Source organism: Thunnus albacares, chromosome 6 (genome assembly GCF_914725855.1).
Source record: "Thunnus albacares chromosome 6, fThuAlb1.1, whole genome shotgun sequence".
NCBI lineage: Eukaryota > Metazoa > Chordata > Actinopteri > Scombriformes > Scombridae > Thunnus > Thunnus albacares.
In genome coordinates this window covers 5,742,743-5,758,505 of record NC_058111.1, presented here as the reverse complement: position 1 = coordinate 5,758,505, position 15,763 = coordinate 5,742,743, and the positions used below count along the sequence as shown (strand labels likewise).

Sequence of the window (15,763 nt, the reverse complement as noted above, 5' to 3'; positions counted from 1 at the left end):
CTTTTAAATAGCTTGATTTACTGAGTTAGAAACATGTTTTTCTAAACTAATCTAACACCGAGGCCCTCTGCAGGAAAACAGAGCAGGCTGAGGTCCTTCAATATGTGCACTAGGCTGCTACAGATGTTCTACCAGTCTGCAGTGACCAGTGTTTGCTGTGGTGTACTGGGGGAGGTGGCATAAGGACAGGCAAGCTGGTGAGGGAGGCCGTCTCCGTGGAGGGGACGGAGCTGGACGATGTGGAGGCAGCGACAGAGACGAGGATGAGAGAGAAGCTGATCATGGACAACGACTCTCATCCTCTCTACGCTGAGCTCAGGAACACGTTCAGCCACAGACTCTTTCAGCCACGTGTCTTTAACCGCTTAGTGGATTCCTTTGTGCAATCAGCCATCAGACTCCACAACGCCACAATAACTCCTACCTCCACTGACTGAGACTCAAAACCACACATCACTCACAGTTAAACTGTCGCTGATATTGCACATGCTTATACAGATACTACTATGAGTGTGTGTACGTGTGTATATTTTTAGGACACGCAGATCTACTTTACTGTATCTATTCTGTTTCTACTTACTTTTTTTAAATGTATAAATTTGAATCCCGTGAGCTGCTGTGTCAAACTGAATTTCATCTTAAAGCCACAAACTGTTTAATCATCTTACATGTCGTCTATGTCATGTATAGTCACAAGTCTTCATAGTCAAATCTTTCTGGTGTCTGATGCTGGTCATTAAAATGACATGAAATTTTAATATTTTCTGTTCAGAGCTGTTTATAGTGTGTTTTGCACATCAAGTCCCTTTGATGCGGTTAAATATTCCAGCTGTGTGACGCATTTCTGTCCCTGTTTTATGTATTTACTGCTTCTTGGACAAATACTGAAACTGTTTATGCTTTCAAGCCTGAGGTCAAGTTTTTTTTAGAGAATTAGGCCAAATAGTCAAGTAGATCAAGTCTCACAATCTAAATCATGTTTTTATTTCTGTCTCTTAAGTTGAAGTTGAGTTCAAAGCTTCGGTCTGCTGCTCTGGTGTCAACAAATATGGTATCAGGCATAAATGAACACAGGACATCTGTTGCTCTGCGGTGAGTGTGTGAACTCTATGTACCGAGTGTGTTTCAATGTGAGCAACTGTGAGTGAACCAGGAACACAGAACAGCATGAGGAGAACAAGGCCGACTGCCAGAGATGGTCCGACCCACTCGTATCTCTTTCAGGCTGGACTTGTGTACAGTACCAGTCAAAAGTTACCAGTTCACTGGTACTGTATGTGTGTGTGTGTGTGTGTGTGTGTGTGTGTGTGTGTGTGTGTGTCCTCAGAGAAGCCTGTCTTGGCTGGTCTCACACCACTCTAGCGCTGAGTTAAGTGTGTGTATGTGTGTCTTTTTATAAAGTCTGTGTTAAAACAACCTTCCAGGTGGCGGATTTGATGTTGACGGTGCGCCCCCTGCTGGTCAGTGTGCTCTTCATACGCAGGAAGAAGTTCCTCTCGCTCGCCTGTTCTGTCAACGGTTTCTTACTCGAACCTGAAAACAACGAGACAAAACTAACTTCTCTCGCTCACAGAGGTTTTATCAACTCAAAATAAGCTCTTTGAGTTGTGTTTTCAAACCAAGACATCTATCATTTATAGAGAAAAAGTCAGAACTATCTTAATAAAATGATTGAAAACACAGAAATCTTACAAAACTATGATCAAATCATTTCTTTGCCAAAAAGAGTGGGTGTGTTTGTCCAACATTAACATGGATCCAAGCTTTATGTCATAATTCCTGTTTGGATTTGAGAGGAAATCTTGAATATGTTATCTGTTTTTAAGGATTCTTATCATAACAATAAGTGGTGTGTCTGACCTGGGCGTGAAGCCAGCAGGTCTCGGAGCTCCTCCTGATCACAGGGATGAACAAAGTCGTAGACACTCTGACCCAGCAGCTCCAGCTGTGGACCATAAAAAACAACAACATCTGTCAGTAACTTGAGGTTTTGCACATGTGTTATATATAAATACATGTATTTAGTACGACTGACACCTTAGTTAAAGGCTTGTCTGGACTTCACTTTTTAAACTACATTATACTTTTTTGGAAATGTTGAAATGAATCAAAACAAACTATATCAAATTAAATCATTGTGGTGAATCTTTGCTGAGACAAGTGACAGTGAATGTTATGATTACTGGATTAAATCATTACAGCCCTGTGATACTCAGTAGGACAGGAAGTTTCGCTCTGTATTTCATCACGCGGTTATTGTAACCTAGTTGTGCTTCAGTGAGAAACTCGATCTCAAACAGAACTAAAAATAGATTTCAGGGATGTCTTGTCTCTCTCCATCCTGCTCGAGTTACTGAGAATAGGTCACATACTATCCCAGAGGCGTACAGTAAAAGCACCGACTCCGATTAAAGAAACAGTCGTATAAAAACCAAGTGTAGTAAAAATATGGAACCACAACGTGTATGTATGAAATGATTATGATGGTGGTAGCTCTACTTCTAAAGTTGAATTAATCTAAAGAGCCTGACAGGTGAGAGAAAGGAAAGCAGCTGAAACAGACACATAAACAGGAAGCCAGCAGGTTTGAAATGTGTGAAAGAAACTTAATACGTGAACATATCAGATACTTTATGATCTGTGTGTCCAATGTTTTAACCAGCATGTGTGAATCTAATTATTATTATACCTATATATATAATATATATTATACCTGAGTGATGCCGATGTGTCTGCTGACGTTGTCTGTCAGGTAGATCATGTCTCCTTCCTCCGTCATCACCATGATGAAACCAGCCAACACCTGAGGATAGAAAGAGTCCATCGGATCTTCTTCCACCTCCTCCTCCTCCTCCTCTTCCTTCTCCTCCTCTTCCTCCTCCTCCTTCTCTTCTTCTTCTTCTTTAGACGACTCCTTTTGATTCTCACCTGTTGTAAAAACAACCAGATGATTATTGCAGCAGACAGAACTTGTTTCAGAGCAGACGATTAATTGTTTGTAAGCCTCCGTTGGATTATTAATGAAAATTTTTAGCATTTTTTTTAGATTGGGTGGTTAAACCGTCTGCACATAATGGAAATTATATTATACATTAATGAGTTTTCATGAACCAAAAGTATTTTCTTACCACTGTCTGACTATAACAATCCATCATTTGTTAATGAAATGACAGTTAATATAATTATCCCATTTTCCCAGTGATTTAACATTTAACCTTGTAACGAATTCAACTCAAAGTATAAAAACTTTCATCCACAGTTGAGTAAAATAAACCGTTCTCTTTTTTCCTCCCTCCTCCGGTAGAGTTTCGGGTTATGAAAGCTGTCAGCGGAGCCACGCGTCAGAGATCCTGATGCATTTTTCATATTTTGTCATCTGAGTAATATAAATTCAACCATGTCCCTTCATTATTGATGAGTTCATTACTCTGTTCTCACACCTGAGGGAACAAAACTTATGCCGAGCCAACTCATATCACCGGGATAACACGCTGATAGAAAAACACTCGTGCAGAGTATCGGAGCGCTGCTTTTTCCAATCAAGCGGGCTCGAGAAGCCTGACTGAGTTCACTATTGAATCTCCTTCAGTCATGAAGGGGAGACGAGAGGATTTTAATTGAGACGACTGAGACGTGGGGCGTGTTGTAGCGGCGTATCAGCCAGGTGGAGGCCGAGCGATCGCTCAAAATCCTCACGTTTCCTTGAGTTATGATATGTTTTTTTTAAGGAGTTAGAGGAGAGTAAGCAAGTTAAAGACAAACAAATAATTGAGAAACCGTGTCTGAACCTGGCGGGAATATCTGGTTCATGTCAGAACGGAGGATTATCTGCAGATTCTCACCGGGTTGGAGGAGGTGGCGCATCCGCAGGTAGCTGAGGGTGACTCTCATGATGGCGGCTTTGTCCAGGTGGCTGGAGATTCGGCGGGGGAGGGGGAGAGTGCGGGCGAGCTCATAAAAGACCTCTGTCTCCTTACTCCGCCTGCACCTGGCCGCATCACGGGAATGCAGCTTCCTCTGCTCTGAACTGGTCCTGGAGGAGGAGGAGGAGGAGGAGGAGGAGGAGGAGGATGAGAGGGATGTGGGATAGGTGTGTTGGGACAGGAGAGAAATGTTTGAAGAAAGAAGAGGAAGAAAGTGAAAGAAGGGGATATAAAAAGAGGAAGAATGAGAGGTAAAGAGGAGGAGGAGGAGGAGGACAAAGAAAGAAAGAGCGTTTAGATGTCATAAACAAAAAAGAAGGGAGAGGCGGGTGGGGAGATGAGGAGAGACGGCAGGAATGTGGGAGAAAAACAAGAGTTGAAATGGGACAGAAAAGAAAATATGTCAGCAAGGAGTTAAGGATCAACAGAGGAGAAAAAAAAAAAAGATCATATCACACTCCCTCCATCACGTCCTCTCAGCCTTTTAAACATTTTCCCCTCAAAAACAACCCTCAGGTATCCATTTTTTTTCAGTTCAGTCCATGTTTTTCCTTTTTTTCCTCTGTTAAAGACACTGTTTTCATTGTTTGTTTGATCTAAAACACACAAGTGCATTTCTGTAAGTTCAATGATAAGAAACTGAAGAAAACCCTGATTAAAATACTGTAAATACACCAACGTTTCATATTACTAACATTTGCTAAATGGGAAATTAAACCGGCAATCTTAAACATTAAAGTTCTGCTGCTGTGATCTTTAAAGCATCGTTATCATTTATCTGTTTTTAATGTCTCTTTTCAAATCATCTGATGAAGTCACATCTACGACCAAATAACACGGATCGTTTAAAAGAAATGAAAATATTCTGTCAGTACAACAATGTAAGACGTTCAGAGCTGCAGATTGTATCAACAAATTCCAAAAGGTTCCTCCCAGATGATGTTTTCCAACTCAGCTGTGATCTGTGATGACTTTTAAAAAACTGTGAGCTGTAAGAAAATTTGGGAGTTTTGATGCAACAACGAGAAAAAACAAGGGCTGCATCTTCCTGCTTATCCTCAATTAACACTCATCACTAACACTTTCAATTATGACGGATATGATTCAAACTTTTATTGCTCTTTAAAAGCCTTAAATTCTTCTGTTTTGTCTTGAGACCCTCCGACGTCCCGCTGGGGTTTGCTCGACTCCGCTTAAGGAACCACAGCAGCGACCCTTCTATAAATTCATCCTTGGCATTCTTGAAAGAGGGAGGGAGGCGGGGGGGGGGGGGTGGGCATAAAGACCTCCATCTCTTTATTCGGGCTATAAACATTCCTAGATTTTTTTTTTTTTTTTTTTTTGCCCAAAGTGGGAAAATCACGGACAGCAAAAATACAGAGAAATGTCCAAAAACTGAAGAGAACAGAATGTTATTTCGCTACTGGGAAAGTGTCCAGATCCTCCCTCGCTGTTTGTTTTTTCCCTCTCTCTCTCTCTCTCTGAATCCAGAAACATGTGCTGACAAAAGGGACAAAAGCAGGGTTAAATTTCTCACACACACACACACACACATATACAGTGTTTTGTACAGTGGGCGGATATCCAATCACATCCAATTAGACACAGAAAGCAACACTGTGGATTTGCTCTACTTGAAATGACTTCAAACGCAACTAATTTCTGCCCTTTGAAACTACAAACACTTGTAATGTGCAGCGACTGTTGTTAGAGTGCCGTAACAGGAAAAAAAAAAAGGAACCAATAATCACTGACAATAAAAGAAACATTAACTTTAGTATCACTCAGAGCTCAGTCAGGCTCTCCGATGAATGATTAAACACACAACAAGGACAAAACACAAGATACTGCTTCAAAAATATCTCCTCAGTTTTGACTGTGATACAAGATAAACTGATACTATACACTACAATACAAAACCATATAATTCAACATGCAATAATGTCTGCACTTCCTGAAAATTATACTGTAGTTTTACTGTATACAGTGTTACGGTCCGGCTGTGGGCGCGACATGAAAATGAGAAACACCAGCAACAAGGAATTTTGGCGCCTTTTCAATGTTTTTGTCATAGTTTTTTGGCTTCAGGGTGGGCTAGCAGCAAAACAACAACCAGAAGGAAACTAAAGTTACTGAACCTCGAATTACTGAACCAAACAAAAGAAACAAAAATATAAATCACTGACCAAAAGAACAAAAACAGGAGAAGAAGTTAAATCAAAATGCCGCCCGCCCCTGCAGAACCCAGGCTGTTATTTGCAAAAGCTATTTACAACCTTCTACACAACAACATAATGGCCGGCAGGGTGGTCAGCTTGGTTCCAGCCTTTCAAAACCACAAGTTTGGAGACTGGCACCAGTCAGCTCCCCGGATTAACCTCCACACTCACACTCATTCACTCAGCCAATCGGGGAAGCTCATCTGCAGCCCGTTATATACAGGATTAGCAGAGAAAGTGAGAGAGAGATCCTTGAACAGGCACAGAGACGACTAAAGCACATACACAAATACACAGAAAATGTTTATGTGACCTCTGAGTCACAACAGCAGTGGCCCTGGAGGGTGTGTGAAGGATATTCATCATTTTGAGATTAGTGCACAGCTTGGATTTGGCATCCTCATTCTTGTTGCAGTCGAGTAAAAATGGTTTGGCACAAAATATACATAAACTGTTCTTATAGTTTTATGTAATATTTATGTTTTTCTGTCTACTCTGTTTATACAACATTCATGACTCTGTCCTGGAAGAAGGATGCCTACTCTGTTGCTCTTCTTAAAAAGGTTTGTCTTACACTCTCTTAAACTTATAATAAACTTCACTAAGCTGTAACATGTTTACACCACATTGAGTCGCTTGTTAAAGCTACAATATGCAAGTTCTGGAAATCAAGCTAGCGCTAGTATGAGATTTGAAAGCAAACGCTCCTACTCCGCCCTGATATTCTTACTCTAACCCAATCATCTCACTCCTCATGCCTAAACCGAACGAAAGCAACGAGTACTAGCCAATCAGAGTAGGGCGGGTCTTCGCGGAATGCAGTACCAAAATATCGATAAGTTCCTGGTATTTATGTAACGTTAACTCATGCTAACATAGCTGGCGAACGTGGCAATAATGCACCTTAACACTTGTCATGGACGACAGAGGAGGAGGAGAAGTACCAGCAGCAGATAAAGAAGCAGAAGCAGAAGAAGAAGAAGAAGACCACCCAGCAGCAGGCTGAGGAGACAGCTGCCGCCCACGGTGAGTCTGAGTGAGTCTGAAGCAGGAGAAGAAGAGCTGCCCGCAGGAAGAGAGACCTTGCCCGGGCTTGTCAGGCTCCAAGATAACGTTATCTTCTGCCTTCTGCTCAGACGTGCTCACAGTAACGCAATACAATATAGTCTCTGGCTTTTGTTAGATATCTAGTATCTGCAAAAAAATGCTGCCAGCGCCAGATATCACCCACTAACGACAACGACATAGCATAGTTAGCATGCATTAGCTTGGAGTGCTAACTTGCCTTTTTTATATCACATGAATAATTTAACTGTTATGTTTGTAAATAAATAACTGTTGAATCTTTTCATGTCATGTCTTTATTTTTTGCACCAAATTATGGAGAGTAATATCAATATGAGTACAGACAAGTATCGGTGTTGATAAGCAGTACTGGTATTGATAAATCCTAACGATACCCATCCTTAACTGGAAGTAATGGAGATCTTGCATTCAACCAGTGCAGGTATTGGGAGCCATAGCGACATCTTCCAGCAGCTAATACTAGCATGTAGCCTTGTTATGAGATGAGTAGTAGAAGTGTTCACATATTGATTGGCAGCCGTCAGCTCCCGCCCCTGACTTTGGCCTCCTCTGATTGGTTAGAAGGGCGACGCTCACTTAAAAACTTGAGAAGGGAATATCTCTGTTTTGCTGCCAGGCTGGTCATTGAAGCCTTTTACATCTCTCCATGTTAAGGAGCATATTTGACTAAGAAAATATAAGGAAAAAAAACTTACATACTGCGGCTTTAATTCAATTACAAATGGGCAAAATGGCGCAGGTGTATGGACTGTGGAGCTGATATGATTAGATGAGACAGTGATCTTTTATTAAAGAAACAGACCTCAAATTACAGCCAACAAAAAAACAGATGAAAGACAGAGAAGTCTGCACACATCTGATATTACTTGATTTACTTGTTCATAAGCAGAATATGTCACTCGTACGACCTGTTAGGAGTGCAGCGTCAACATGGGAAGTGAAAACAAACACTATTCAGTAGTGAGTGAACAGTGTGTGAACTCAGCTTTCAGTATTCAGACGGTAGCACACAATGTTCCTGGACTCTGACAAAGACTCAGCTCCACTGCATGTTCCTCAGCCAATCTGACAGTTAGCATTAACAGCGAAGCAAAAACTTTATGATTACCATGCAAAAACATTTGAGGAGGGATTAATGATGTTTGTGTTTTTCAGTGCTGCTGGATCAGAAGATGACACAAGTAAATTACTCGTGACTGGCTTTCACTCACAGCTCAAAGTGGCAGCAGATGTTCCCAGAAGCAGTAAATACACAGGGAAACAAATCTATTATGACATATTCATCCATGTTATGGCTTTTATACAAAGGTTAGCAATGTAACGCACACATGCTCACGTGTATAAGTGAGTGTGACAGCAGCCAGGATACTGAGTCAGTCGGTTTATCTGACAAGTCTTTGTGTTTTCATGTTGGCAAATCTTACTTTATATCTGCTGCTCAGTGTACAAACACAAGATATCAGCTGCTTATCAAATGATAAGTAGTAGCTTTTACCGAAAAGGGATTTGGTTTGTTTATCACCGATGCTGGGAAAGGTTCAATGTTTTCAGAGAATTTCATTAGAATTGTACCCAATAAAATCCTGTTTTATTGTTTAATCAACATTTTTGGTTGAAGTCACTCATTGCAGTGATGTTTTTCAGCTGGACTGCAGAGGTGAGAGTCTGTCCCTGACTGACTGACTGATGAAGTCACACCTCGGCTGACCGACGGTGTAACAGTTGGCCAAGTGTCACCACTTCAGTCGCACTAACGGTCGGTCAAGTGTCACTTCCTGTATCCGTCTTCTCAAATGAAAAGCCCTCCAGCGTTCCGTACGCGGTCCAGCCATGTGTGAGGTTTTGACCTGGTCTCGTTTCACTACATCTGTTACAGATCACCTGTCAGAGAACCAGGTTGTCTTTTATTGGATTTTCTCTGTGATGTTTTGGTTTATGTAGAGGATGGACATTTTTAGTTTTTTTGTGTTTCTTTTTTATAAACAAGTTCAAATTATATTATAAAAAAAAACAACAACACATTACATACCTCCTGTACACCAAATTAATTATTTTTTTTAACCATAAATCTGTTTTTAAGACAGCAAATGTGAAAGATTTATCATTTATTGTCTAATATGAGTTGTTATAGAGAGGAAAACTGACATTTATGTGATAATCTGATGGCTAATTGCTTTTTAAATAAGTATGATTATCAAAACTTTACACTTTGAGAACCAAATGCAATATTTCTGCAGCATCAACTATCAAAAACTGTCTTCGTCCTGGAGAAGACACTGAAGGACTCGCTGCAACAAAAAACACATCCTGCACCGCGCTACGAGCTGACAGCCAGCCCTCGTTACATAATGTGAAAGCGATACGAGGGGGTGTGACATTACTTCAGACCCCCGTAACTCTATCTGAGTCAGCAGTGCATGAGATCAGCTGTGAGCTTCAGGATGCAACACACATCTGCACGATGTCTATAATCTGTCTGCAGAGAGACTCTCCTGCAGTCTCAGAAGTAGAAAATATCTTATCTGTGCTGTGTATCATAAAGTTACAAAAAAACCAGTCTGGTGTCACATCTGACATGATGGCACAGGAACTAAATATGGACATAAGAAACAATATTGGTCTAAATTAATGTTTAATTTAAAACTTTCCATTATTTTGTATCTTTATACACAACAACACATTTATATATTTCTCCTGTTTTGCATAAGTTAAGCCAGAAGATATGTGATTTCTGGCTACTATTTTTTTTTTTTATTGTAAACCAACTTTCTTATGAACGGGAGTTTTTGACTAGAGCTGCAACAATTAGTCGATTAATTAATTAGTGGCCAACTATTAAATGAATTGCCAACCAATCACTTAAACAAACTCAATGCATGCCTGAAGACCTGGATGACCTGCAATTATACTACTACTAAACTCAGATAAAACTGAAGTTATTGTACTTGGCCCTAAACACCTTAGAAACATATTATCTAATGATATAGCTACTCTAGATGGCGTTACCCTGGCCTCCAGCACCACTGTAAGGAATCTGGGAGTTATCTTTGATCAGGATATGTCCTTCAACTCCCACATAAATCAAATTTCAAAGACTGCCTTTTTTTTTTACTTTTGTAATATCTCAAAAAAATCAGACACATCCTGTCCCAAAAGATGCACAAAAACTAGTCCATGCATTTGTTACTTCTAGGCTGGATTATTGTAATTCTTTATTATCAGGCTGCTCTAACAAGTCTCTAAAGACTCTCCAGCTGGTCCAGAATGCAGCTGCACATGTGCTGACTAAAACTAGAAAAAGAGATCATATTTCTCCCATTTTAGTATTATCCCACTAGATCACTGTGCTCCCAGTATGCAGGCTTACTGGTGGTTCCTACAGTCTTTAAAAGTAGAATGGGAGGCAGAGCCTTCAGCTATCAGGCTCCTCTCTTGTGGAAGCTTATAGTTAGGGGCCGACCAGGCTCATCTAGTTATGCTGCTATAGGCCTAGACTGCTGGGGGACTTCCCATGATGCACTGAGCTCCTCTCTCCTCCTCCTCCTCTCCATCTGTATGCATTCATGTAACATCAATGCATGTCACTAACTTTGCTTCTTCCCCGGAGTTTTTTGTGCTTTCTCATCTCGCAGGAAACCCTGGGTTCTGGGCCGAGCCTTCGCGGTCCTTCACAGTCCTGTTGGCGTCCTTCCCTGGCTGTTGCTGCTGTTATTGTTATGATTGTTGTTATTCTGTACATGTTTATTTACTATTATTGTTTTTATTGCATTTATTTCCTTTCTCTCTTATTTTGTTGGGGGAAGGTTAAAACTAGATCAGTAAAAAAATAGTCAGCAACTATTTTGATAATTAATGGTTTCAGTCATTTTTAAAGCAAAAATGTCAAACATTCATCGGTTCCAGTCAGTCGTTCATGAAGATCTGCTGGTTTGATGTGACCAGAGATTGAAGATCTCTGGATTTCACACTGTTGGTCAAACAAACCAAGTCATCTGAAGATGGATGTTGAATAGACCAAACAATCAAACAATCAATCAAGAAAATAACCAGCAGATTAATCGATAAGGAAAAGAATCGTTAGTTAATCCCTTTCACATGCGCTGTGTATAATTGCACTGTATCACATACAGTTTATTGGCTTTTATAATGTTATATTATGTCTTGTCTCACTCATAAAGACTTTTGTTTTTTGTGTTCAAATCTACATTGCTTGAAGAGTCTGGAGGATCTGAAAACACCTTCAGCAGTTAAACCATCTTGTGGGTCAAAGATCGTCAGAGACAAAGAAAAAAGGATCTTTAGTTCTGTGACTTGAACATACGTTCAGTATTTTAAATAAACTGAGTCTACAGTCCCACCAGCTTTGTGTTTGTATGTCTGCGACTAAATTCTTCCTAATTTTCGTCCGACTGAACCTTCAACATCAGACACAGTTTTGTTCTCTGGTGTGTGTCGACAGCGTTGCAAGCATGACTACAAGCTTTTCATCCTGTTAAGATTGTTTTGGTAAAATATTATTAATTATTTTGATAAAAACACAGTTCACCAGTTTTACCTCCTCTGTATATTAAAGAAGATCTCGAGCATATGCGGTGTACCGTTCCAGTCCCTGCATGCAGACGTGTCAACACAACATCTTTTGAGTAAATAAATAGCGTAGCAGCCGCAGCACACTACAAATAGTTTATATATAAAAAGGTCACATGCCAGAGCCTCCAAACACAATTCCTCCTGTCAAATATATTTTTATATTTGAGGATTGTCACGCTACATCTGAGAGGAAGCGCAGCTGAACACACAAACGTCAGCGAACCACAAAAAGGGTAGACAGGACAACCATTATATACACATACTTGCATGTCGAGACACATGAGGGTGTGGAGACAAACACAAACCCACGTCACCCAGAAACACACATCAACCGTCCGGTTGAGAGGAATCACAAACAGACAAACCCACTGCGAGCTGCTTCTGAGGGATTAAGACGTCTGAGCGGTTCACATGGGGACGACTTCACTCAGCTGGGAGTAACGAGGCTCCTTCTGATTTCTCAACTTGTGGCTTTGTCACATTACTCGTTAAAGATTATCACATGATCCCGTAAAACTTTATTCTCAGAGCGGCCTGGGAAACCGATGAAACGACGACAGGGGACTCTCTGACAGATGATTTGAATCATAAATGTAAAGGATGCTGCCCTGAGAATGTTTGGTTTGGTTTGACTTTGTAAGGCAGCGGGTCACAACCTGGGGGGCGTGAGATTAATTTAAAGTGCCGCTTCAGTTAAAAAAAAATGTGTTTTTCTTCTTTTTCCGTCAGTTGAATGTTTGAGCTTCGCTGTGCAGAATGATGTACGTGCAGAGTTTGAACCTAAATGTCTGTTCTCACATTCATCTGCTGGAAGTGGAAAGTTTCTTTGTGGTCACTGAAAATCTGGGCCACTTAAAGGGGGCGGGGCCTACGAGCAGGATTTGTGACATCACAAGTAGTTTGGAGCCAATTGTGATCCAGTATTTAACTTACACAAGTGTGATGTAGAAACTTGAAGCCTCCAGAAACACAAACACCGCTTGTGTCCAGCAGTTATACTTACTTTATATATACTATATACTATACTTGAAATGAAATTTGCATATCTATAGATTCTAGATTTGTTTAATGAGGAAGTAGATGCCATTTTATGGATTTTAATGTCGTAATTACACTTTTTTTGGTGGAAAAACAATATCAGACACACATTATTATTCCAAGCAGAGTATTTTATATGTTTCTTAATACATGTCTTTTGAATCTTTTGAAATGAAATATATTTGCATATTCATGTATTCTGGATTTTTAATGAGGTAGACAGAGAAGATGCCATGTTAAGGATTTTTAAATGGATTTTAATGTGGTAACTGAACATTTATTGTCAAGTGTAATTTATTATTCCAAGCAGATGATTTTTATATGTCCAAGAACATGTCAGGATGGGATCTTTAAGGGATCAGGAAATGATTCGATGATTTTACTGGATAATTTGACGTCTTCAGGCCTCTGAATGTTTTAAATTAGTCTGAGACAAATCACGTACGTAACGGTTGAACCGGTCATAACTTGTAGACGTACAAACTGTCACAGTGAGTCACAAGCAACGTTTGGTTTTAGGAAATCCCAAGTTTAACTGAAGTGAGAGATAATTCAATACGTGTGATGGATCCTCTGACACTCTTGTGATGTTAAATTATTGAATTAAGTCCAAACTAAAAATTTCAGTGAGAGCGCTGCTGTATGAGGGTTCAGTCTGGACTTCCTCTGATATTTAGTTAGCGTTCAGAAACATTTTAACTGGGAAGTTAGTTACTACTTTTACTGCTACTGCAAATAACTCTACTATTACTTCTACCATCATTGTTAATACTGCTACTACTGTTAACACTACAACTAATACTACTGTTACTACAACTACTATTAATTCTACTCCACTAAATTACAGAATTTGAATACAGATTCAGATAAACTGGCCTTTTATGGGTTCAGTAATATCTCATACTTCTTAAGCAAAATAAACCATTTAAAAACGATTCAGATCATCTGAAAAACGTTTTGTCACAAAGCTGAAAAAAGGCAGTTTTTCCTCATGAAACTGATGTTTTGGAGATATGTAAAAAAATAAATGTAATACATAGAAAATAAAACTGAAAACTGTATTAAAGAGTGCATCACACTACAAGAAGAAGCAGGTGTTTGAGTGGATCGACTATTGTCAAGTCAATCCATCAACCAGGACAGCTTTACAGTCTGTGCGACCTGCCATCAGTACACCTCTAATAATAACATTACTACCGTTGTTACAGCTAACACTAATCCTATTATTACTAATGTTAATAATAGTACCACTGCGGTTAATAATACTGCTTCTGCTGAACTGGTCCGGTCACTCGGTCTCTCACAGCAACAACACAAGTGTGCCAGCTGGGAGGAGCCTGAGGGAACAGACTGTCCTTGGTCAGAGAGCAGAGCTGCATTTTGGCGACCATTTGTTATTGCTCAACGCGAGTGTGTGTGTGTGTTTGCATGTTTGTGTGTGTGTGTGTTTGTGTGTCTGGGAGACTGTGAACACCACAGTGTCTGTGTGTGTGTGTGTGTGTGTGTGTCTTGGAGAACAAACTGTGGTTACTGACTATAAAGCTGTTTATTTGCAGGAGTCGTCCTATGAGATTGTGTAAGAGAGAAAACACCCACACACACCCACACACACACACAATCTAAATAAATACACACCTCCAGCCTGTACTCACTCACACACACACACACGCAGACGTCTCGTATCCCTGCTGACATACATGTTGAACTCAGAAGACCGTGAAGCTGGGACTAGTTTGGGTTGGAACACACTTCAGCAGAACAAAGACGACTGAAATGTGTGTGTTGGCACAAAATCCGCTGTTGCTTCCAAACAACACATGGGAGTTAACATACATAACTGTCTCGCAGTCTTGCATGATGATATTAAAACAGCTTTGTTATTTTTTTGTTTTTTTCTCCCCACTGGTAACGGCTGAATTTGCCAACAGCCAGTATTTTATGAGCTTAAAACAGTAACAGTTCAATTTTGGCAGTCAAAATAAAATTTGGCATTTGCATTAAAAGAAATTACTTATCTTACTTTACTTTGATATTTTTGGCATTTTAATGTCAATCTTCAGTTTTTCTTAACGTCAGTTTTTTTTTCAATGTCACCAGCATCATCTTGGCTGCTAGCAGCTCGACTCCTGCGTCATCATCTCGAGGAGAAAATGATCCGACGAACCGATCCGTGCAGCTCTTTTGGTAATTTACCGCTGGCTCTTATGTCTCTGCAGCATTTTGATATATGATATAACTCTTATTTGGAAGATAAATGTCGGTCTCACAGATGAAATCTAACAATTGTAGCTGCCACATTAGTTTGACTGAATGTAAAGTGAAGATTCATGTTTCAGTGCTGCCAACAATCCCACAGTGCAAAGAATTTTCCATCCTAGTGGATACATGTTACCATCAGCATATGGACCACTGCATCAAATAAAAGTAAATATCATTGCATTAGCTAGAAAATAAAGGGAGTATTTTAAGACTCAGGACATCATCATCATCATCATCATCATCATCATCATCTGCAGTTGTATGTCATCCAAACAAAACAGGTTCAGGTTCCAACTGGACTTGGCTGTAAGTGTGCAAAATAACTAAGTGATCATATCAGATGACGACCACACAGATGAGTCACAATCTGATGCTGAGTGCAAGCTTGAAATGAGTAACACGCCTATATACTGCATATACCAGCGGAAAATATCAGCCTCGGCTGAGTGAGGTTATGTATGTGCTCTCTCTCTCTCTCTCTCTCTCTCTCTCTCTCTCTGGACTGGGAGTGAGTCCGCTCTATTTCCAGCTTCAGTGTTTGCATTAAACATTCGCCCAATATTTATACCCAAATATGGATGCCTATACCGATTATCGACATGTATTTGAAATGATTATAGACACGGCATTAAATGAAAACTGTTGTAA

General features: G+C 40.0%; 1 protein-coding gene across 1 annotated transcript in view; it reads right to left on the bottom strand.

Annotated features, from left to right (window-relative positions):
• The window catches only part of hif1al (hypoxia inducible factor 1 subunit alpha, like), a 28,277-nt gene that overhangs the window by 8,217 nt on the left and 4,297 nt on the right, over window positions 1-15,763 (bottom strand). The window contains exons 2-5 of the mRNA XM_044354227.1: window positions 3,843-4,033; window positions 2,714-2,928; window positions 1,861-1,945; window positions 1,418-1,533 (exon numbers count right to left, since the gene is read on the bottom strand). Coding sequence (XP_044210162.1) covers window positions 1,418-1,533; window positions 1,861-1,945; window positions 2,714-2,928; window positions 3,843-4,033 — 607 coding nt within the window. The remainder of the gene's footprint in view (window positions 1-1,417; window positions 1,534-1,860; window positions 1,946-2,713; window positions 2,929-3,842; window positions 4,034-15,763) is intronic.